Source organism: Podarcis filfolensis, assembly GCF_964270895.1.
Source record: "Podarcis filfolensis genome assembly, chromosome: 1".
Classification (NCBI taxonomy): domain Eukaryota; kingdom Metazoa; phylum Chordata; class Lepidosauria; order Squamata; family Lacertidae; genus Podarcis; species Podarcis filfolensis.
The window spans coordinates 95763515-95786851 of NC_139604.1; the positions used below are offsets into that span (position 1 = coordinate 95763515).

At 39.1% G+C, this 23337-nt stretch overlaps 1 protein-coding gene and 1 long non-coding RNA gene across 2 annotated transcripts in view; one reads left to right on the forward strand and one right to left on the reverse strand.

The window, feature by feature from the left end:
• Positions 1 to 23337, forward strand: part of LOC310767021 — a 962895-nt gene that overhangs the window by 562486 nt on the left and 377072 nt on the right. The window lies entirely within an intron of this gene.
• Positions 1 to 23337, reverse strand: part of RYR3 (ryanodine receptor 3) — a 265223-nt gene that overhangs the window by 68539 nt on the left and 173347 nt on the right. The window contains exons 58-70 of the mRNA XM_083607824.1: positions 23127 to 23242; positions 21510 to 21577; positions 20043 to 20164; positions 15968 to 16072; positions 15358 to 15407; positions 14147 to 14207; positions 12976 to 13214; positions 11260 to 11341; positions 8365 to 8495; positions 5786 to 6103; positions 3485 to 3725; positions 1215 to 1302; positions 993 to 1085 (exon numbers count right to left, since the gene is read on the reverse strand). Coding sequence (XP_083463950.1) covers positions 993 to 1085; positions 1215 to 1302; positions 3485 to 3725; positions 5786 to 6103; positions 8365 to 8495; positions 11260 to 11341; positions 12976 to 13214; positions 14147 to 14207; positions 15358 to 15407; positions 15968 to 16072; positions 20043 to 20164; positions 21510 to 21577; positions 23127 to 23242 — 1714 coding nt within the window. The remainder of the gene's footprint in view (positions 1 to 992; positions 1086 to 1214; positions 1303 to 3484; positions 3726 to 5785; positions 6104 to 8364; positions 8496 to 11259; positions 11342 to 12975; positions 13215 to 14146; positions 14208 to 15357; positions 15408 to 15967; positions 16073 to 20042; positions 20165 to 21509; positions 21578 to 23126; positions 23243 to 23337) is intronic.

Sequence of the window (23337 nt, forward strand, 5' to 3'; positions counted from 1 at the left end):
ACAATTATACATCCTCCATATGTACACCCCCCCCACCCCTATGTGATAAATCTACATAAGGACAGCTCCTCCTAAAGACATATCAGCTCCACTGTTATGATCCACATCCAGTCTTTGGGAGACAAATGGATAGTTGGGTCTCACCTGAATGGTGAATTTTCGTGCCCCTCACTGAGTCAATGCATTTTAAAAAAATGAATCCACACACATTGATTCAGCAGAGGGACAGTGGAAATGAGGAATGCGCCACAAATCTCAGTGTGTTCAGCTGTACATATGCATTAAAGTGATTTAATTTATAACACTATTTCTAACACTGACAAATGCTAAAAACATTTGTTTTGCGTTTTCAGATAATTAATTTGATACCATGCCCTTTTGTTTAGACCTTCCCTGCTCCTCTGCTGAAATGCAATACAATCCTCTTCCAAAAAAATACCCATGATCATCTTAGAAAGAGTGGACTTTCTCAGATGTAGCCTCAGACATTTTAGCATCCCCAGTTCTTCCCATACAGATATTCTTATACAGGTTTTTTTAGTGACATTTTGGGCTATGTGTAGATCGAGCAGATATATCTTAACAATTTTGATATCCCCACGATGTATTATGTTTTAGGTAATATTATTTTACTACAGTGAAAAGCAAACTGTCTGCTGTATCAATAGGAGATGAAAACTCAATATCAGTACAATAGAAATATTGCAGACCAACTGGGTGGAAAGGGAAGGAGCTAAAGTAAAAAGAAGTACTTCAGATCCATTTCTGGTAAACTTTCACCCCATCATGTGGGTGCATCAAGGGGAAAAAGCTTTTAGTCAGAAAATTTACATGACAATATATGGTAAATACAACCGATCTTCATATTAAGAAGCAACTACTTCTAAACATATCGGCAAAGAAATGCAGTTTGCTACAGTCTGTGTCATTGCTACAAAGTACAAATAATTTAGCAGATACACTTGGACCAATCTAAATACTTTCTGACTTACTTTTGACATCTTACTCTTGCTGTCTCCTGTCAAAAATGCCAAGTTGTTGATTTCATTCTGAATAACAAAATTTTGTTCTTCTCGTTTGAAATTCTGAAATAAATATAATACCAAAATGCAGTTTACATAAATGCTAAGAAACAGGTCGGTGACATTTATAAATATGCATAACATTTCTAAATATGTGTATTATAAGAATAAAAAAATGAATCTTTGTCATACATGTGATTTACACCAGAGAATGAAGACTTCAGCTACCATTCGGAAAAGTTCATCAGAATCTGCATCTGGTTTCTTAAGCCAGTTTGATCTAAACAAAAAAACCAAAATACATTTATTAGACTACAGTATTATTTCAACATGTTCTATACTGAACATTACCGGTCCTACTACTCCCCTTTCAATTGCTTCTTCCTGCACTTTGTTTCTGAAAAGTATGATAGCAGCACCATACTGCAGTGTGAAACTGTGTGTTTCTGGGTGTTGGAAAGATGCTTACTACTCCCTTTTATTGATGGGCTAATACATAAAGAGGCATCTCTACTCAGCAGTCTCATTGGGCAATATCCAAGTAAACAGCACCACTAGCCTAACTAAGTTCTCTGCAACTGAACTTCCTCCCCCCAGATGCCCACCACAAATATATTCTGGGAGTTCACCCAACCCTCCAGAGAAGGTTCAGAGAGCAAGTGATGGACACACTGGGAGCGTGAGAGAAAGTTTCGTTGTGCAGCCAAAGTGCTTGAGTGAGCAGAACTGTTTAACTGGCTATTGCCCACTCAGTTCTATGGCACATACCTCCAAGCATATGTGTAGAGCAGGTGTGGGGAACTGCTGGAATTCCTGGCATTGCTGAATTACAACTCCCATCAACCCTAGCAAGCATGGGCAATGGCCAGGGATGATGAGAGGTGTAATTCAGCATCATCTGGAGGTTGCACAGCCTGTGGAGTATTGCAGCCTTTGCAAACCTATACACATTAACTCCAAAGTAAGTTCAATTCAACCAATAGGATTTATTTATGACATGTATCACAATTCAAAGTATAGGCAATCCTTTTGGTGTGGGGGTTATGTTCCGGACACCAACATGTGTCGGTGGAGCGTGTGTAAGCCCAGTCTGCCCCTGTTCTGGCCCTTTTTGTGACGTCTTAATGGCATTTTGGGGCTACTTCCAGGTTCAGCGCTGTCTGCATGATCTAAATCAGTCATTGCCTGTATTCAATTTTCATAAAACCACTACCCTATCTGATACAACTAGATTTACTTTGTAGCAAGAACATGTGTAGATTTCTTTGTAACAGAACTGATAGTAACTCCTGTGGCCACCTTAATGATTTGCACATTCATTTTGGTATCATCTTCCAGGGCACACAGCCCACTTTATAAGATGAATAAAGTGGTCTAGAATGTTTCTTCCCCTGGAATTATACACTGTCTCTAAAACAGATATGGCTTAAGAAAAAGTTTGTGCTGTATTTAAATATGTATGTGTGTTTGTTGATGATGAATTGTCGAAACTGCCACGCAGCATTTGGATTCAAGCTTTCAAGTCAGAAAATGATTTTATACTTTAATGGGCACTGCTGATTCTTCCATTTACATACCTTTAGACATTCATAAGAATTTTACAACACTAAAATATTCTGAATTGTAAAAATGTTACAAGTAAGCTGTATCAGGAAGCAGAGAGCAGACACGACTTAATTAAACTCTGTGGCTGTGTCATTTTTATACTCTCATTTATCTTTAACATTTTTAATTCTTGTTTTTATTCTGGTACTTCACAGAATTAAAGTTAATGTTAGGGCAATCGTTCACATGTTCTTTTCCCTGCCTAACCTAAATTTAGTGAAGCTTGAGGTCAGAAACATTCACTTTGTTCTATTCCTTATTGATTTTTTCAAGAAAGCAGTCTCTTCTTCCTTGTGTCAGGTGTCAAAGCTATCAAACTTTCCACTTGCTGGCATTAGTTAACACTGTTTGCTGATCCATGAAATGACCTTGAATTGTATGGCCTAGATAGGAACTACTGCCTTTCAGCTGGGTCTAGGGGGACCCTTTTATTTTGTAAAAGAGAAAAGATTTATACGATCTGAAGAGAAACCAGATTACCTTTGGGGCACAAGTTATGCGTAAACAAAACCACATATATTAAAGACACTACAGTCTGCTCTGTGCCTAACTTTTCTGAAGGAAACACCAACCCTGATTAAGTGCCAAGACCCCTAGAATCTCACACCACACAGCAGAGCTTGGTTGGGGTGGTCCATAACAAAATTTAGGGCAGGAGCGGAAGAGCAGTTTTGGCTTTACTATCTATTTGAATGGACTGTTGCTGTTTTAAACTAAACTAACCGTTTAGGTAGTTTTCCATTTTTAGTTTTATATTGTTTTATTGTTAGCAAAATTAGGAACATAAATTTTATGTTGAGGCGCAGGATATAAATACAAAAATCCATTTAATCCCCTTTAGTTACGTATGCTCCTACCTGTTGTTGTCCACATAGCGGATCAACATAGGATAAAAAGCATAAAGGTCGCGGCAAAGAACTGCAAATTCATCTAGAATGAGGAGTTCTGCTTCTTGGGTATCCGTTTTACTGTCTGCTTTCAGTTGTTCCTCCTCCATCACTATCTTTATGGCTTTCTTCTTTAGTTTCTCCAGTGTTGGGATAAAATGACTTTTCAACAGATCCGGCCTGGCCTTGCTAATGATTGGCTGAGCATACACTATATACAAAACACATTTCTATAAATATACATTTAAACATATTTTGTTACTTGGTAAAAAGTAACAAATGCATTCATTCTAGCTTAGCTTCATAATAGCACTGTGACTGTAGACGTCAGTACAATGCAACAACAAACCATGTTTTCCTGTAATTTGCACGGGCTGACTTAAATCTCGGGCTCGTGTGCTCCCCACTCCTCTGGGGAGGAAATGTAACTTGTCTCTGTATAGGAATGACCTGAAATTTTGGATGCACCCAGAACTCACCAATTGGTAGTTTGTACTGATAATGGTTTGATATCCTGGCATACTAACAAACTGGTTTGAACAAAACACAGTTTGGTGAGTTTGGATGCAACAGCAAATCATTGTTTGTTTCTAATGAGACACAGAAGATTGAAATCCCTTATCCTTGCATGTGATAGTGAGGGATTGTACAAGACCAGGCTCATGCTACTTGTGAACATAACTATAAACCATGGTTCACTGTTATATATGAACTGAGTCTAAAGTCATATCTGCCTGATTATGTATTACCTGAAAGTATACAGGCAGAAATACTTCTATATTAGGTTACGCTTGATATCAAGAATTTGATGAATGTTCACATACACATATGAATGCTGACAATTCCAGCTGAGTTTGGGGAATGCCCAAAAATATTTTCCCTACTTATCAGCAAGTGTCAATTCTAACCATTATATTTTGATGAAATTCACCTGTGTATCTCTGTGTTTTTAGAAATCCAGACAATCTGTCTGGGATAATCAATAGTCACACCTGCAGGTTGACATTCACCAAATTTCAGGTATCACAACATATTGTAATATTGCATTTGATGGTTTAAGACAGGCATAGGCAAACTCAGCCCTCCAGATGTTTTGGGGCTACAACTCCCATCATCCCTGAGCACTGGTCCTGTTAGCTAGGGCTGATGGGAGTTGTAGACCCAAACATCTGGAGGGCTGAGTTTGCCTATGCCTGGTTTAAGATATGCTATAGACTGCTTAGAGATTTGTTTTGGCTATGTAAAACAGCACAGAATTTGCTTAAATAAATAAGCATAAGCATTATACCTGTTTAATAAATGTATAGGAATCCTGCCTCAAGAAAGGGAATTTATGTATCTGATCTTGGGTTCTTTCATTAAAAATGTTGTATATGTGAAACAGTGTACTCAAGCTATCAAGTGGCTTAACCAAGCCACATGTAAGTAACCAATTGGGCTGTTGGATATTTAAATGCAGTCAAACCAACAATTCATGATTTGCTAGATAGTCACATGATAGGGGCTGAGGCTCACAGAGTCTTCTTGCAAAATTTGCTAGAGAGAACTCTGCAAGAACACTCCCATTGTGCCCTGACAGGAAGAGGGAGTAGCTATATATCCTCCCTGCCTGGGCACACTCTTTTCTGCTCTTCTCCACCATGCCAGCAACATACAACATCTGCATTTCTGAGCGCCAGGCTCTGACTGCATCAACTTGTTCATTCTTCTTAAGATGGTTCTATGAGTTTTCTTTTTGGAGAACCCACAAAATGTAAAATAAAAAATGGTAACACCACAACTAAACTAAGCCTTTGTCTCAGTGAAAGATGAAAATATTTTCCTGACTGCCGTGGACCACATCTGATGCAATCAAATGAAAACCATGAGAAATCTTCATATATGTATCCATCCATTTTGTAGCTTTAAAAACAGGACAGGTCTGTGCCATAAGAGTTTTCAGGGAGACTTACATGCACTTAATTAATGGATAGTATTTTCTCCTAGCTCTACAGATATTAAAAATTATTTCCAAACACATAATGATACCAGGTACTTGTTCAGGAATGCAGGACCCCCAATTTTTGAACCAAGCATATATTATTTAGATTTTACTGAGATTTTAACATTTAACTAATTTAATAAAAGACATTGATTCTAAAATGTAAATCTGACTGTGAGAGAAAGTTTTCATAAAAAAGCACAACTATTGGGGACTTAATGTTTTGTTGGTGTTGACAAATAAAACAGGTCTAGTAATCAGTTGTTTAAATGAAATTTGCCACGAGGTACCTGCTATTCGCTTCATCCAAGTTGCCTCATCTATCCCCAGGTTATTGTTGATGATCTTCAAAATGTTCCCCAGTATTATGCTGAGATGCTCAGAAGTTACCATTGTGCAGCAGGGGCCAGTACTTTCAGCATTTTCAGGCCCCCTTTCCCACCAGTATGATAGATAGTTGCATAACATGGGCAAGATCACCTCAATCACGTGTGGCATTTCAGTATATCTGGCTCCAGATTCTGCCAAGCTGTTTATTTCTTTCATTAAGCCATCCAAGTGAGGGATTTCTGGACACATTTCTTCTACGGTTTCAGGCATGCCTAAAACTTCATATTATGACACATAACAATAATTTTGGGGTGGTTAACATACTTAATGCTTAAAAGAGCTAAAGCACAATTTAAATCATTTTACTTCCACCGTAACTCTGACACATTCTGCATGGATACAAACATGATTCATTAGTTCCCTCTACTGTTCAACAGCAATGGTTTTGGGTTTTTGGTTTGGTTCCATGGTTTACATGGAGCTTTTTATTAATTCCATAACACTTTGCGCCTAGCTCTCACAATCAGATAATGTAGTAAACCTGTGTTTACAATGTGTACTACTTCTGATTAATGTGGAGTCACATGACTGAATGCTATGCCATTTAAAAAATCTACACAAAGCAGGATGTTGCGGCATAAATGATTGTGCTGCCACAATACTAAATGCCAGAAAAACAACAGCATGTTAGCAACTAAAGTACAGTTGAACAAAAGATGAGCATGTTCCTTTAAAGATGGCTTTATGTTTACTGCATTCTGTGAAAGTGGATTAAATAGGCATGAAGCAATTGAAAAAGGTTTTAAAGTTGTTATTATTTCATTTATGAATCACCAATTGTACCTTGAAGCAATATAATAAAAAACATATGAAACAATTGCAAATTAAAAACAATTAAAAACAAACAATTACACAAAACAGTTTAAAGCAATAACAGCACACACTCTAAAATCAATTCCATTCCAATAATGGAACCAACTGAACCTTTATTTCTATAAATGCAATGCATTTATCAGATACAACGGATAAATTATAAAGTATCAGATTGTCTTCTGCTACCCACTTAGGTTTTAAAATTTATGGTCATTGTACTTAGGATGGTGTGTGTGGCATCACCCTTTGACAATGTAATAAGCATTTTTCCCAACTTCGAAGCTGCAGGATGTGGGTGAGGCATATTGTGCCAACTATGGAATGATCACCCTGCCTTCCTAGCTCAAAGATTGTGAGGAAGATTGAGGGTCACTTGACTGCTGTGTTGTCCTGGTGCCCAGAGTGCCTGTCCACATCAGGATAAATCTGCAAGGCTTCCTTGAGTGCTGTTCTTCACCACTATCATGAACACTGCCACCCACCAGCAGCTGAGGCCAAGATACCCCTCATCTCTCTTTCCAGAGGAAATAAAGTTTGGGGACAGGGGGCTTCATCAACTGCTGTTGAGAAGCAAAGCTCTAAGCCTCTCTGCTTTGATCAGCTAAAGCCAGCATGCCCCTGCCTCTTTCCCATAGGAGGGCTTCTTCAGCCACTGCTTTGATTCAGGAAGTGGAGGAAAGGGAAGCAATTGGTCAACAATAATTTTTGGCTTGGATAACATTGATGGATAGTCACCCCCCCCATTCCAAATCAGGAACCAACACTAGCCATGGAGAAAGAGGGGCCTCAGAAAGTTTTCATTCACATTCATTATACTTTAGGTGTCATACAGATTGTATTCCTGCTGCGATTACAGCACCCCCTGCTCTGAAATACATTTACTCTGAAATGTTTTAGATTACAGAGGCATCACAAGATAACAAATGGCAGAGTCCAAATCTAGATTTTATCAGAATGATATTTCAGACCTTTCAAGATTTCATAAAGTAGAGAGCGAGCTTTTGCCATTCTATTAGCAAATTTCCTTGCATTCCAAATTGTTAACAATTTGATTCCCTTCAAAGCGCTTGTTCTTCCAAAGTTTTTGTTTTGGCGAATAATGGTGATCCAGGGCCACTTTAAACATTCAAAACCACTTTCATGAAATGTGCCCTTAGGTTTTCTATGGCTGGATTTTCATGGAGAGTGTAAAGTATGACAGAGACAACCAAACTTAATTTCCTGACCATTTGTATAATCGTGATTTTTCCCCCCCAGCCTCTGCAATCTTCAGAATTATGTCTGGGTGTTTGTGACTGTATTGGTGTAAACAATCTAAATAAGTTCATCGTTTGAATGCATGAAGAGTCAAGTATGAATATAGTATGTACAGATTAGTGTACATACATACATTAGTGTGGCTACCTAATTTCACAAATGCACTTAAATGGGCACAGAGATAAAATAGCATGGCGAACTGGCTAAATGCTTAGCATTTAACTAAGCTATAAACATATCCATTCCAAGACATTTCCACAATAATTTCAGTCAAACACTACTATCAATGGAGGTAAGTGGAAATATATGATGATAGTTCCAAATATAGTGCAATAAAGGTCTAAAAACAGACAATAAGGATGCAGTTTATTTCTCAGTCCAACTTTTTGTAGCAGAGTACTGTACTTACTAGCTCTCTCTCTTGCAGTTTTTGTGTTGAAGACAGACAGTGGATTGTAAAGATTGAGAGAAGGTTCAAGAAAGGCTACTGGAATGGCAGCTGCAAGAGACGCTAAGCACTCACCAAGAGCCGGACGTTGTCTGTAAACCAAAGAACACTATCAGTTCTTTCACAATACATCTGAAGTAAAAAACCAACCCCACAATATATTTGAAGTAACTATTTTCAAATCCAATTCACACATTACATTTATTTTATCAGTAGCAAGTTTTGGTTTGCAATGTTTTCTTAACAGTCCTTCCCTATCAAAAATGTTTCCAAATTTGATAGTCTAATTGGGTAGCAAGTATATTTAAATCTGGAAGGCAGTGTCATGTTTAACCACATCTTGTGGATAATCAAAAGTAACAGTCGAAGAAATTGTTTTCCTTGAGCAATAGATGAAGCCACACTCTCAGGGACCAAATTTCAAGTCATAATCTTAGTTGGCACAGGCAGGTTTCTGTACCTTACAGTATTCAATACTAGTAATAACCTTTTGGAATGAATAGATTGATTTATTTTGATCAAATTAATAAACCAATTGTATATTATTTGATTTGAAATCTGGCGGCAAGGGGAGGAAACTGGATTCCTTATTATGGATTGATATTTTGTTTGTACTGATTTCCACAGAAAATAGAAAAGGGTGTGAGATCAAGGGTGCAGGGCTGGTTTCAAGTTAATGGGTGCCCTTGGACGCAGTATCAATAGGTCCCATTGGCCCTTCCTTTCCTCCACAAAACTCTTTTATCCCCACCAATTATCACTAACCGGCTACTGCAAAAGGTGTGCACATTGAACATAGATTTAATCTATCATGAACAGTCACTACCTTTTTGAAACTCATTGCCACTGGACTTCCACATTATAATTTTATCCAAGATTTCATGTATCTGAAAAGTGGACTTGAGTCTATGATAACTTCTGTCATAACAAAATCGTTGGTCTTTAGTATGCCACAACAACACACTTTATTGTTTTAAAATAGTGATTAAAGAATTATTGGCCCAGAAATTCAGTACCAGAGCTGGATAGAGCTTAGTCTTTCCCCACACAAAAATCCCCTCCTAGTTAGTCAAAGCTTTCTACATTTCAGCAGTATAATTTTGATGATCACAATCTTACACTGTTGAGGGTCAGAAAATCTCAAATTGAGTAGTCCCTTGAAAATATTTTAATCGCTTGAGGAGAATGTCAGCCAATTTAACCAGAATGTGAAATCAACTCCGAATTAGGAAAAAAAACCTTACAGAAATATTTCCTTAACATCAGCAGTTAATGCAGAAGGTTATTTTTTAAAAAAGTTTTAACTGCGCTTATAAGTTGCTTTACAAAAAGTAAAATGTTCAGAACATCTAGGAAGGAACCTCATTAAGCAGTTAGATGCAGGGGAGAGAGATGATAATAATAATAGATGGCCTTGCAAATAATTATCTCATAATATGATCACTTTCATTGGGTGTGGGGCTTGTCAAACTGAGGAGGGGAAAGAGAAAACCTAAGCAGTTTAAAAAACCCTGAAACCTTTCTATCTCAGTCGCGGGGATTCGAACCGCCGACCTTCTGATAGGCAAGTCCTAGGCTCTGTGGTTTAACCCACAGCGCCACCTGCGTACCTTACCCAATGATTAAAGTGGGAATCAAAGGCCGTCACAAGGGGGAAATAACCCTGCTCTGAATCACACTGGGCGGGTGCAGAATCCAGGAGACCCTACATGGCAGCCCCTGCCATTTTCTCCTGGGGGAAGGAAACCAGCTGTGCCTCCTACTTGTCAAGAGGCCATTATAAAGCCAGCACTAGGGGTGCTTCCAAGGAGGAGGCGGATCTGGCCTCCAAAGAACGTACTGCAGCCATTGCTGCCGCTGCAGCAGAAGCAGCAGTGGACAATGCATTCTGTGGAGGTCAGATCTGCTGCCTCCTGAGGTGGCCGCTTCACCTTGTCTCATGGGTGGGCCAGCCCTGACTTACAGGCAGGCAATACTGGTACGTTTAAGGCTTTAGAGCATTTCCAAGCACATTTAACAGGCAGCCACGTGGGAGCTGAAGGCATGGCAGCACTTGTTTACACACCATGTTTGGTCCCAGCTCTTGGTAGGCCCTGCCGAGTGATTGGCAAGTGGCCTGTTCCCCACGTGGCCCACTCTTGGAGCCAGGCAAGCAAGGGTGGTCTACCATTGCATTCTCTTCCCTGACAGTCACCAATGTACTCAATATGTAGGAGGGAGTCCTGTGACCACCACAATTGTGTGAATTTCCACTTGCAAGCTAATACTAGCAAGCTGTTCTGCCTGTCTCATTTCAGCCACCATTTATTTTGTCTGGATTTGTATGCCCCCCGCTTCAGTTTTTCACAACTGATATTTAAAAAATTGCAGACACACTGGTGTTCTGAAAAACTCCAGAGCAACATTTCACTGAAACATTTCTGGCTTCCAGTGAGCCAGGAGTGGCTATCGAGCCAAAGGCTGCATTGACCCATGGACAACCTGGGATGGAGAGGAGCATGTAAAAGTGGGTGTGGCTGAAGTGTAAAAGGGGGCATGGTGAGAACTGCAGGCCTCAAGGCTGCCTTCTAGAAGCCTTTCCCAATACATTCTGAATACAAGAAGGGAGGTGGACACACCAACTACCTTTGGAGCAACCAAATTTCCTGCCTTCGAGCAGTAGGACAAACACAGTCCCACTAGGAAGTGTCCTAATGCCCAGTGGAGAATACAAGGTATTGTTTAGCTTGCTTGTAAGGAAATGCTTCAGCTACCAAAGATTACTGGTGTGCTTTATAGAGGCACAATCACTCTTAACTCAGCAATATGCTTAGAGCAACTTTTCATAGTGTATTCAGCTTTTTTTTTGTTAAGTACCTTTCAACATAAATGTTCTTTCCAGTTCCAAGAGAGTACAGGCTACAAAGAATTCTGTAGCATGATACTTGGACATCACCTACTGGGGGAAAGAAAAGAAAAGAAAACACTTATGTTCAGCTACGTCATATTTTAAAATTGAATGTTTTGACCTCTTTATACAGTTTACCCAAACAACAGCCAATTGTTGTATATAGTACTCTCCTAATGCTTTATTCAATTTTATATAATTTTCTAAATAAAATTGTGGTGGTGGACTCTCCTTCCTTTTTAAGCAAAGGTTGGATGGCCATCTGTCAGGGATGCTTTAGTTGAGATTTCTGAATTGCCAGCGCTTGAGGTCCTTTCCTATTCTACAATATGATTATACCAATGCAGCCATTTGGGCTGGATACAAAGGTCATATAATCAGAATTCTACTCACAGGAAAAGTGTTACTTTCCTCCCCTTACAGAAGGGGAAGGTGGTTTTCATTGATTTGCTCTTTTCCCTGCATCCCACTGAAAACTTGCCCCTTAGGATTAGGGGCTCGCTGGAACAGAAGGTTGTGGATGGGAAAGATAACTGATAAAAATTTCCTCCCTTCCTTCCATGAATGGAGGCCTGTGCTGGATCAAAGACTCTAGGATTCATGGAAGACATGCCATCCAATATGTTCCTGGACTTAACAAAATTCTAAAATTGGACTGCTGCCTTAATTAATCACAAGGCCCATCTCTCTCTCTCTCTCTCTCTCTCTCTCTCTCATCCCACACAGTCCCTATGAACCTGATGTAAAAGACTTTTGGATCAGTGGGAGTCTTTTAATTAACTTCAAACAGTCATGGCCCCTGTGAACCACAGAGAAGATAGGATATCAGTCTCCACCAATGCCTGGTGCATTTCAGCCCAGCATTGATGTAAGACCCTTTGCCTAGGAAAAGTACTTAATGAGGCTGACAACTTTTTCCTCTGTCTTTAGCAACTGAAGCTTCAACAGGCAAACTTCCCACCCTTCGCTGCATCCTATTCTGGGACAGGCTGCATCACTTGAATTTCTGCTGCAGGAGACCTCTCAGACAAGATGTGACAATCCTCCATAAATAAAATAGATGTACTGATGACTTAGAATGAAAATCTAGCAACATCCAGGAGGCTACTGTTCATTTATCCCTGAATGAAAAAAAATCAATGTAGTGGTACCTCAGGTTACATACGCTTCAGGTTACAGACTCCGCTAACCCAGAAATAGTACCTTGGGTTAAGAACTTTGCTTCAGGATGAGAACAGAAATCGTGTTCCAGTGGTGCGGTGGAAGCAGGAGGCCCCATTAGCTAAAGTGGTGCTTCCGGTTAAGAACAGTTTCAGGTTGAGAACGGACCTCCAGAACGAATTAAGTACTTAACCCGAGGTACCACTGTATTCATCACAAAGGGCTCAAAATTTATTAAAACATGAGGCTGGAAGCATATTAGCTGCCATACAGCTTCCATTGGATCTATGTATTAAAAATGAAAATATAATGCAGCTAATTTCAGATTTTGCCATAGCTCATAGCATATTAGAATAAATAAGACAGTAAGTTAAATGCACACTTCTAAAAGAGCAAACATGGTTTCAGCTTCAGTTGAGTGCAAAGCCTTGAACCATTTTGGAATGAGCAGGGGAATCCTCATTCATTCCTAGTTACAACTGAAACAATATCTGAAAATCAAAGATAAAACTGAGAAGACTTACATAGCAAATCGGTGCCAAAATGATGCTGAGCAACATGTTCAAAAATTGATGTTAGAACAGGCAACAATGCCACAGTTGTATAGTTGATATTCTGTGAGACCCCTTTAATTTGTGTACGGGAATGGGTAAATTTTCCAAGTTTAAGATTTTCTGATGTCTTCTCCAGATCTTCAGCTGCATTTTCAAAGAAGGCACGCAGTCCTGCTTTAACCAGCTCTGAACCTGATTTCATGACGGTTCTACAGGACAATTTATAGAATGTCACTTAGAAATCAAATGCCTATACTTTTCCATAGCAAATCTAGACTTCCTCAATTAATGTCTTTTCTTTGAGATATAGGTGTCTACATTGACCAGTCATATACCAGTATTTACATGGCTATTAAACAGTTCTTACTAAGCATGCTAAGAAACTACGTAGGAAATTATGGCGAGGAAGCTAATTCTGGTGCACTTACACCAAGTCCTAGAACGGTGAGATTATTTACCCTAGTGCTATGAAATGAGACTTACTTCTAGCAGGCTTCTGCACAGGGATACGAACATTACACATGTATCAAGAAAAGAGGCTTTCCTCTGCTTCTCAGTTATTGCTCAGTGTACATTTGCAGATTCTTTCTCAGACTAAGGTGCCACCTAGGGGTGCTGGTTGGGAAATAGAGGACGCACTCCTGCTTAGATTGCAATTGCTAAAAAGGATGGATTAGTAAAGCTGAAGTGAACTACTTTTAAAAACTGAATTTTTACAACCATATTTTTATTCATTTTCTACTTTTGCTTTTGAAATTTACCTCTATGGGAAATGAAAACAGCACTAAGTCTTAAGTTTTAATGATGAATTTTAAGTGTTGCAAAATTCACCACTTTTACACCTTGCTTTCAACTAAACCTCTTGACCATACAATCTACAGATGTCTACTCAGAAGTCTACTCAGAAGTAAGTCTCCTCAAATTCAGTGAGCATACTCGCCAATATGTATAGGATTACAGCCTAAATTGAACAGTATATGAGATATGTTAACTACATAGCTTTCAAGAAAAATGTTCTGCTGGGAAGTAAATAATTTGGTTCCAATAATTCATTTTTTTGGGGGAGGGGGGATATTTTTGAAAAAAAATCTTTGGGTGAAATAGTATTCACATATAAGACTGATAAAAGGAGTAAACTTACCTTGTGTCTAGTGTCTGAGCTAAGATGTGTAGGCAGCTAACCATTGTAGCAGCATCACTACCTATTCAAAATGAATGGGGAAATATGTTGCTCTTTTAAATTCTCTTTTTAAAAAGGTAAAATAAAAATTAATACATTTATGAAACCCACTTATGCTGGGAAAATCAAATATTCTTTTAACAAAAATTGGAATCTTTGTTACTTTTTCTTCTTACATCATCTAATTATCAGATTAATGGAAAGCATGTAGACTCTGCTTGCCTTTTATATATATTTTTCCCCATTCATAATTTACTTGGATTTCTTTGATTAGAGAACTGCCAATCAGAAAATATCTAGAGTGTTCAGGGGAACCAAAAATCCAAAAGATTAGAAGATGTGCAGAATGTGCATCTGTGCCTTGCAACTTTAAGGCACCTTTAAGGATCTGTGGTCTAATGCCTCAGTAGAAAGGAGCTGGATCTCACCCATGCTCCTTCTCAGCTCTGCGCTATGATTGTCTCAAAGAGAAGCTTTAGAAGTCTTTCTTCCTTGGCATTTCCCTTCTTCAGCCTCTTCTAATTGGCTCTCCCATATTTCCCTCCACTCCCTCCCTTCACACTTGTGAGTAAGGACCTCACTCATGAGTAGGACATAGTCTTAGCTCCTGGCTGAAAAAACATTTATGCAAAAAAATGTATCTGAGTTGAAGCCAAAAGGGTTTAGGTAACGGTGGGAGCTCCACCAAAGAAACTCACCACAACCACCACCACCACCCATAGCATCGCTCTGCAAATTATCAAGTTTCTGCACAGTTTGTGCAAGGATAGTATATTGTACTTAGCAAGATGCTACGATTGCTCCTCCACAACATACTAAAATTTCTCTTCCAGTAGTATCTAGTACTTTGCATGATATTATCATGCTCTTCTGCATTTGCTTAAATATATTATTGATAACACCGTAGTCAGAAAACAAAGCAGATGTATGTTGATACAGAAGCAGGAAATGGGACTCGTAAACAATTTTTACAGCATTGTCCCAGGGTATGACAGCAGGAGAGATTGAAAGGACACTACAAAGGGACAGTTCAGGGATACTTTATCTTAAAAAAAAATCAAAAAATCATTTTCATGATTACTAGCTAAAAAGCAGGCAACAATTTCTCATCAACCCAGAAATATCCCAGACAACTTGTGATGATAACTTAATGAAAATCTTTCTTAACTTACCAAAAAGTGAAATCCTATGTCTAACAAGAGCAGCAAGTTTGCAGAAAAGGCTAAAGCCGAAAAGAATGCAAAACAGCAGGAAAAATACAGAGGGGTTAAAGATTTGTTTAGATAATAAATTAATACAGTAGTGAGGAGCAACTGTGAGAATGGTAGATGTGAAACAAAGATACAAAGTATGTTTTGAATTAAACAGAAGCTGAGTTTGATAATAACTACATTTAGAAATTATTTTCTATACATCTAGGGGGAAAGTGAATACTATTCTAAAGATTTTTTTTTATTTTCTTTCGCAAATAAGCTCTTTGACCACTATATGTTATGTAACCAAATCATTCTGTAATGGTCGTTTCTTTTTGAAGGTACAAAATAAAAGAACTTAAGAATGTGAAAAAATAGAAAATTCAAATTAAAAAAAATATATTGATTACAAATAACAGTTATGTTAAAGCATTGCTACATAAGGTTATGGCACCGGGGGGGGGGGGGGGGAGACTTAAACTTTCTGCTTCATCAGTTCTACTTTTAGCAACCAAATAGTAAGCAAGACAAAATGAAGTTGAGAAGATAAAAGTCATCAGAAGATAATGGAAATAATTATTGGACTTACTTATGAGGGCTCTTTCTTGTCATGGAAAGGAGAACATCCTTTGATGGCTGACTCCTCCCATCCATTTCAAGAAGGCAGGACTTCCAGAGGCTTCTGGAATCTCTGCTGGGAGGAGGAAACCTCTCAGTTTTGGAGGCTTCCAACAGCTGAGGAACAAAAGATCATCTAACCAGAAATAAATGACTATTATTAAGTTCTAATACTGCAACTTTAGTTAACTCCACCAGGACAAGAGGTCATTTCAAGATTCTAGTGTGAAATAATGCAGGATGTCCTCCTTTTCATGACCAGAAAGAACCCTCAGGATAAGCAATGTTTTCCTAGGTCATGCAAGGATATCCTTCAAGCACCAGAACCCATCAAGAGGTGAGACCTAACTTCAATACCCTGCCCACTATCTGTGATAGGATTCTTTGCTCAAATTGTGCTTCAGTGAAGGTATCTATACAGAAGTAGGTGTACTGAGTGCCCATCCCGCAGCTACTCTTCAGATATGAGATGTGCCAAAATACCTCCTGGTGGCTTAAAAGGTAATTAGTACACTAATGTCATACAGTCTTTGAGGAAGAGAGGCACATATATCTTTATTTAGAGTATCACGCTACTCCAGGGAACAAGGAGTCCAAAGCCACATATTTAGAGTTGCTCTAGAAATCTTTCTGTCCCAAGAAGCTATGGAAGAAAATAAACAAGGAATCTTTACTTACTAATATTGTTCTCCATAAATACATATTGAGTATCCAACATGTATCCAACGTAAGCCCCCCCCCCCCCGAGTGGAATGGGTTAGGGGGGAAATAGGAGAGAACCAATTCCTGCATTCTGTGGGACAAATTACGTTAGGGAAACACAGAATCATAGAATTGTAGAGTTGGAAGGGTCCCTAAGGGTCATCAAGTCCAACCCACTGCAATGCAGGAATCTCAGCTAAAGCAAGATTTCATAAATCTTCTAAATAAAGACATCAGTGCCTGGGTTCCTGAAAGGCAAGAGCATACAGCTAAGACATCCTTCCTGCCACCAGATATCCTAACTGCCACCAGGAACTGGACTTTCAGAGTCAGGAGTTGGTCTGAGAGCATATGAATTGGCTTAAAGTATGGTTTTGTCAGCAATAAGAAGAGCCTGATGGAAGAATTATATGAAGAGAATATATGCACTGGAAGTAGACAAATTAAACAGACCATTTTCAAATTTTGCTTATTGTGAGCTTATTGTGTGAGTGTCTCGGCAGGTGTAGTATCAGATTATAGCCCCTGTGAAAGTTCTGCATTAAAAGTCTCAGTAAATGAGGGACATTAGTCTTATTGAAGGCCACCTTCTTTCTTTGACAACAGCTTAAGCACACTTCTAGCAGTTTTTATGTTTGATTGGATATCTTTTATGAGAAGCCACAATTATATTAATTATTGTATGAGCATTGTATGTTGTATGTATTGTATGTATCCTAGCCCATTTAAATTGTTAAATTTTCATGCAATGAGGCAAAACTAGGTATAAATAGTACATTGGACATTATGGGAATAGGTCCATCAACAATAATAGAAGCTGTTGATCTGATTTTGCGATTTTCTTAAGCTTCCAGAACCTTGGTCTGCTTAACAGAAAAAGGCAACAACGACCACCTTGGTACACAGTTCTTTCTTATACAAATTTCCAAAAGACTGGACATTAGGCTGAAGGATGAGTAGTTGGCGGTTCCCACATGTAGAAGAAATATTAAAGTTTCTCTCTCACTGGTAAAATACGGCATCAAATAGAATTTTGTCTTTACTGCTGCTTAGTTCTGGCTAGTAGCTATATTTTGCTATTAATACCTGATAGGTCAAAATTAGCTAGCTCAAAAAGGAACTCTATGATTGCAAAATGAGTTCTGACTCCTTATATTAACCTTCTGCTTCTCCTTATTTGGGAACAGATAATATAGGCTTTTAAACTTCATTTTAGTTAGTGCATCATTCAGGAAATCACCAAAAAGCTTAGCACCCCAAAATAGGGTGGGCTTTAGATTAGAAGCTAGCAATCTGCACTCAATTGATTAACAGAGCAATCCAAACTCCTGGTCCACCCTTCTGGGAAGGTGTCCCTCTGCCCAGTCCTGCCTGCCTTCTTCCTCCACTTGGGAGTTGACACAGCAGATGAGCATCCTTCCTAGGCAAAACAAGCAGCAGGCTATGGAAGCTAGTATGCCGCTCCAACAAACCCTGGATTAGACTGAGAAAAGGAGGTTACTTTAGTAGCTCTTGGTTGACACCAGCTTTCTGCAAAGAAAGGTGGTGACGTTCCAGTGCTCTGAGGTTTGTATTAATCAAGGACTCAATTTAAGAAGTACGCAGTTTAAAAATCTGTAGGAGAATGGCTGGATTAAGAAACCCAACATGATTCAGTCTCCCTCTTCCTGTGGGGCAGTTTAAGTGTGCCCTGGATTTCCCTCTTCAGTAAGATCTACACACCTGTCTGAGATGTCTTCCCCCAACCCTCCTGTAAAAATGAGCATGGTGGGTTCATCACAAGGACTACACTAACAGTAGGTAGACTGTACCCATAGGCAGAACAATTCTGTTTACAGTTATCTGTAACTGTCTCCATGGTATTGGATCTGAAGGGAAAGCACAATACATCAGTCTTCAAAGAGTGAAGCTGTCAATTCCTTTGATTTTCATTGTGCTTCATTCCTTATTTTTGTCAGACACCTTTTTCATTGCTTGGACTCTCTATACCCAGTGATGGAACCCAGGACAGAATGATTTGCCATCAATAATGGATGGCAGTAGTCAACACTGAAGATTTTACCCGCTGATCAGGGATGGTGAATCTGCGGCTCTACATATGTTGCTGGATATAACTACAGTCATCTCTATGGCCATCATGGTTGGGGCTGATGGGAGTTGCAGTCCAACAACATCCAGAGGGTCACATGTTTCCCATCTCTGCCCTAGATGCTGAGATGCTTTTAGACACAAGTGGAATAAATCAACCCTCCTGAATTGGATCCAGGCAGCTCCTGGAGGGATGCAGAATGTCAACTTGCTTTGTTTGTGGCTGACTACTCTATCACCTCTTCAGCAGTGAGTCCCAAAACAAACAAACATAACCCTAAGACTTTACTAACTAGCTAAAACTAGTTATGGAGAAGAGTCAAGAAAACAGCAACAACCCATACCTTGGAAAGTAATGGATACCATGCTACCTCTAGGTGAGGTTGGACAATATTTGAGAGGGCTCCCTCTCCCAACAGAGGTTCTGGAAGCCTTTGGAACCTCTGAATCTTTGAAGTAGATAGGAGGACTCACCCACAGAAGGATGTCCTCCTTCCATGAGCAAAAACCAAAACCATGAATAAACAACAACATAGGATTCTAAAAAATAAATAATACCAGGAAAGATTGGATAGTATTTTAATGGACTTACAAACAGAAAGTGAGAAACCAAAAGCAACATATCTGCATTTTAGAAAAATGTCTGATAAAGTTTCTATATATAATACTGAACATGAGCAATAAAATCAGTATATTGTGAATGAAAACACTTAGATATAATTTGAGAATTACATCTAGATTAAAACGTCACTGAAAGTAAAACGTTTGGAAAAATCTTATTTAGTATCTTAAAAAAATCTATTTAGAAAACAAAAAAAAACAAACCTATCTCCCCCAGGAGAATAATTTGAAAGAAAGACAAGAGAATCAGTGAGAAAATCAATAATGTAGAGAAATAAATAAAAATGACAGAATTCTGAACCAGTAAGAAAGGGGCTTAAAAGGAGTTTTACTTCTTTTTGTGATTACATTTCTAACTAAATCTACACAAAAGATATGTATATAAAGTTATTCATGTTATTTTTCATATTATTGGTCGATTATAAGCATCATCAGAGTGTAAGGTGACTGTATGAAGAGGCACATGTGTGACCACTCAATGTAGACTAATATAATTAAAATACAAGTTTGGATTATTAAAAAAAACTGGCTAGAGTTATAAGGATATATGAAATAAATATTTTAAAGAGCCTAATACCGGTATTATATCATGATTTTTCCAGTGTCATAGACTGTATTTTTTCTTACTTACATACCTTGCTACCATTTCTTTTTCTTTATTTGAAGCATATCCACTACTGCTGAGTGGCTTAGTTGGGGAGGAGAGGAAATACAGGCAATGGTTGGTAAAATACTGGTCAACTAGTGGAAGCAGAACCTAGGGAATTCAGATAAAAAGTTTTAGAATTAACTTGTAAAAAGGATAAAGTTAACTTTTTTTAAAGTGAAGTTTACAGTTGAAAAATTTAACCAGTTAGCAATTCCTTTAACTTTTAACTTGTTAATTAACTAATTCCCATGACGGCATTCATTCTTTTTTCAGTCCATATCTTACTTTACACCCTTCCTTCATACCTCTCAACTTCCTGTTCCTTATCTACCCACCATCTTTCTCAGTGTTTAGTGAGGTTTTAATCCCAGACAAAATGAAAATTCTCTCTCAGAGAAATCAGACGGCAACCGGGGTGGTTCTTCAGTCTGAATGAATACAGTGGTACCTCAGGTTACATACGCTTCAGGTTACATACGCTTCAGGTTACAGACTCCACTAACCCAGAAATAGTGCTTCAGGTTAAGAACTTTGCTTCAGGACGAGAACAGAAATTGTGCTCTGGAGGCGCAGCGGCAGCGGGAGGCCCCATTAGCTAAAGTGGTGCTTCAGGTTAAGAACAGTTTCAGGTTAAGAATGGTCTTCCGGAATGAATTAAGTACTTAACCCGAGGTACCACTGTAAAACACAACCTATTTTGGACGAGGTTCCAGTCTCCTTGAAGAAGAAGGTGAGCTGCTTGAGGGTACTTGTGGATCCTACACTGTCATTGGAGGTACAAGTGTCCCTCCATCGCTGCTTTACTTAAACTTCCACCATTGTTTTAGACCACCACTATTCCCCTCTTCTCCTGCCAACCTAGCAGTTCGGAAGCACGTCAAAGTACAAGTAGATAAATAGGTACCGCTCCGGCGGGAAGGTAAACGGCGTTTCCGTGTGCTGCTCTGGTTGGCCAGAAGTGGCTTAGTCATGCTGGCCACATGACCCGGAAGCTGTCTACGGACAAACGCCGGCTCCCTCGGCCTATATAGTGAGATGAGCGCGCAACCCCAGAGTTGGTCACGACTGGACCTAATGGTCAGGGGTCCCTTTACCTTTACTTATTCCCCTCTTGGTGTCCCTCCCTTCTTGCTCCCATGCCATGACCACTGCCGTTGTATAACCTGCCTTCACTTTGCCCTCCAACCCTGCCTCAACATCATCTGAATCCAAGACTGTGATGAGGCACTACAAATCTTCCAATGCAGGCTGCATGATGGCAGCCCTACATCGAGAGAGAGAGAGAGAGAGAGAGAGAGAGAGAGAGAGAGAGAGAGAACCTTAAAGCACTAACCAATTTTCAATACCAATTTATTTGGGTTTCTTTACAAAATCTCAACATTAATACATATTATATTCTTCCATTACTGTGAAAGTTAAAGTAGTTCATTTGTTTTTTAATGTAACAACTCACTTTGGCAAAGAACTTAATTTCTTGGTCATGTGGTGATTTCTCAGTTTTTCCACTGGTGACAATAGCTTCTGGAGACAAACAATAAAATGGTAAATAACACTAGGCAAAAATATCAATTTACATCTTCCATGGGATTTTGAAATACATGAAGTCAAAATTTCAGAAGCACCAACCATATGATCTATATAGGAACAGAAGAGGCAACTATGTGCTCCTATTTAGTGATCATCTCCATTTAGGCAAACGTGATAAATAATAAAGCTGCTTAAGATCTTGTGGACACAGAAGATGAAGTGAGAAAGTCCATCTGTGTGTGCTCAACTCCTATTTTTGAAGCTTCCCCCCTACCCAAAATGAGTTTTTTTCCTTTTCTTTTTTTGAAATGGTTTTTCATTTAAGTGCTGCTTCATTTATGTGAAGCACAAATACCTTTTGGCATCATGTAATCACAGTGGGGGAATCACTGGAACAGGCAAGAACAAGGCAAGAGATATTTTTTAATGACAGATTTTGGGAGAGTATTAGAGTGCCTCTTTTTAGGGTGGGATATGGCCCATAAGTTACAGGTTTGGCAAAAGAACTATTGGATCACCTGAAGTGTAGGTTTAGAAGTGGGATGCTGGGGACAGTGGATTGGGTAAATCCTCTCACATGACCACAGGCCATCATCATCATCATCATCATCATCATCATCATATATTCTGCTGTTTTTATAATGTTTTAACCTTCGCTTAATTTTATACTTCTTACTGAATTTTGTTGTTTTAATGTTGTAAAGCACTCTGGAGTCAACTGATAAAGTATGGTATACAAATTTCAAAAATAAAAATTGCACTTGGGTGGCCATACTAACTCAAATGGAGAATCAGTAGCATGCCTAACTTCACCCTCCTGTTCTCCACACTATTCAACATTGCTTTGAAAGGAGCTTCTTAAATGTGAAGTTAAGGGTAAGCGAGCATCCATTTTTTCTTTCTTGAAAGACATGTGTGAACACAAAAGACCACAAAGCTCGTGTGTACATAATTCCCTTGAAGATGCTTGGCCAGCATCTTCACCCACCATCAAAGCTTCTCTCTTCCCTCCTGAGGCAGAAGATGGGGAAGTAGAGGCAAGCAGTTTAAAAAAGCTCCAAGCACCCTTGCCCCTCCTGGGAGCAGTATTATGTAGGTAAACTAGTACTGAGGACCCTTTCTTCTGTTGGAAAGAGCACAGGGTGATCTTTTCTCACTGGGGACTCTGCATTAACAGTTTGTGCGCTATTCCTTTGAGAAAAAAGCACCATGTGGGTGGGACTGGCATTTTCTGCATGACATTCACTCTGGACAAGGGATGTTTCCTCAAAGGGAAAACCACATTAAGGGTGCCTGTCATGGCCACCTCTCCTTTCCCCTTCTCTTGCCCAGATATGTGTGGTGTTTTGGGCTCAGGAAGACAGAGGCTGCTATGGATGCTCAATGTGCAAGGTCAAGCAGGCCTGCAAACACTTCTGCACAGCAAGTAAGGATCAAAGCCCTGCACAGTCCATGCCACTTCACAAGGAAATGACAACAATAGGGAATGTAACTGAATTAGGGTAAAATCTGCCTTTCTGATTAGTAGCCTACAGAAACTTACCCAAATGTGCAATGAATTCTTGAGCAGAGTCAACGTATTTGAGAATCTTCTTCAGAAATTTATAGGCAAACCTCTTTTCCATGGATGAAGCATCCATCTCCATGCCACTTAAGCCTCTAGTAAAAAGAAGCATGTTTGATTAATATTAATGACTTCAAGCTGAGCTACTTTATCATATTGTACATGTTACAGATAGGTAGCCGTGTTGGTC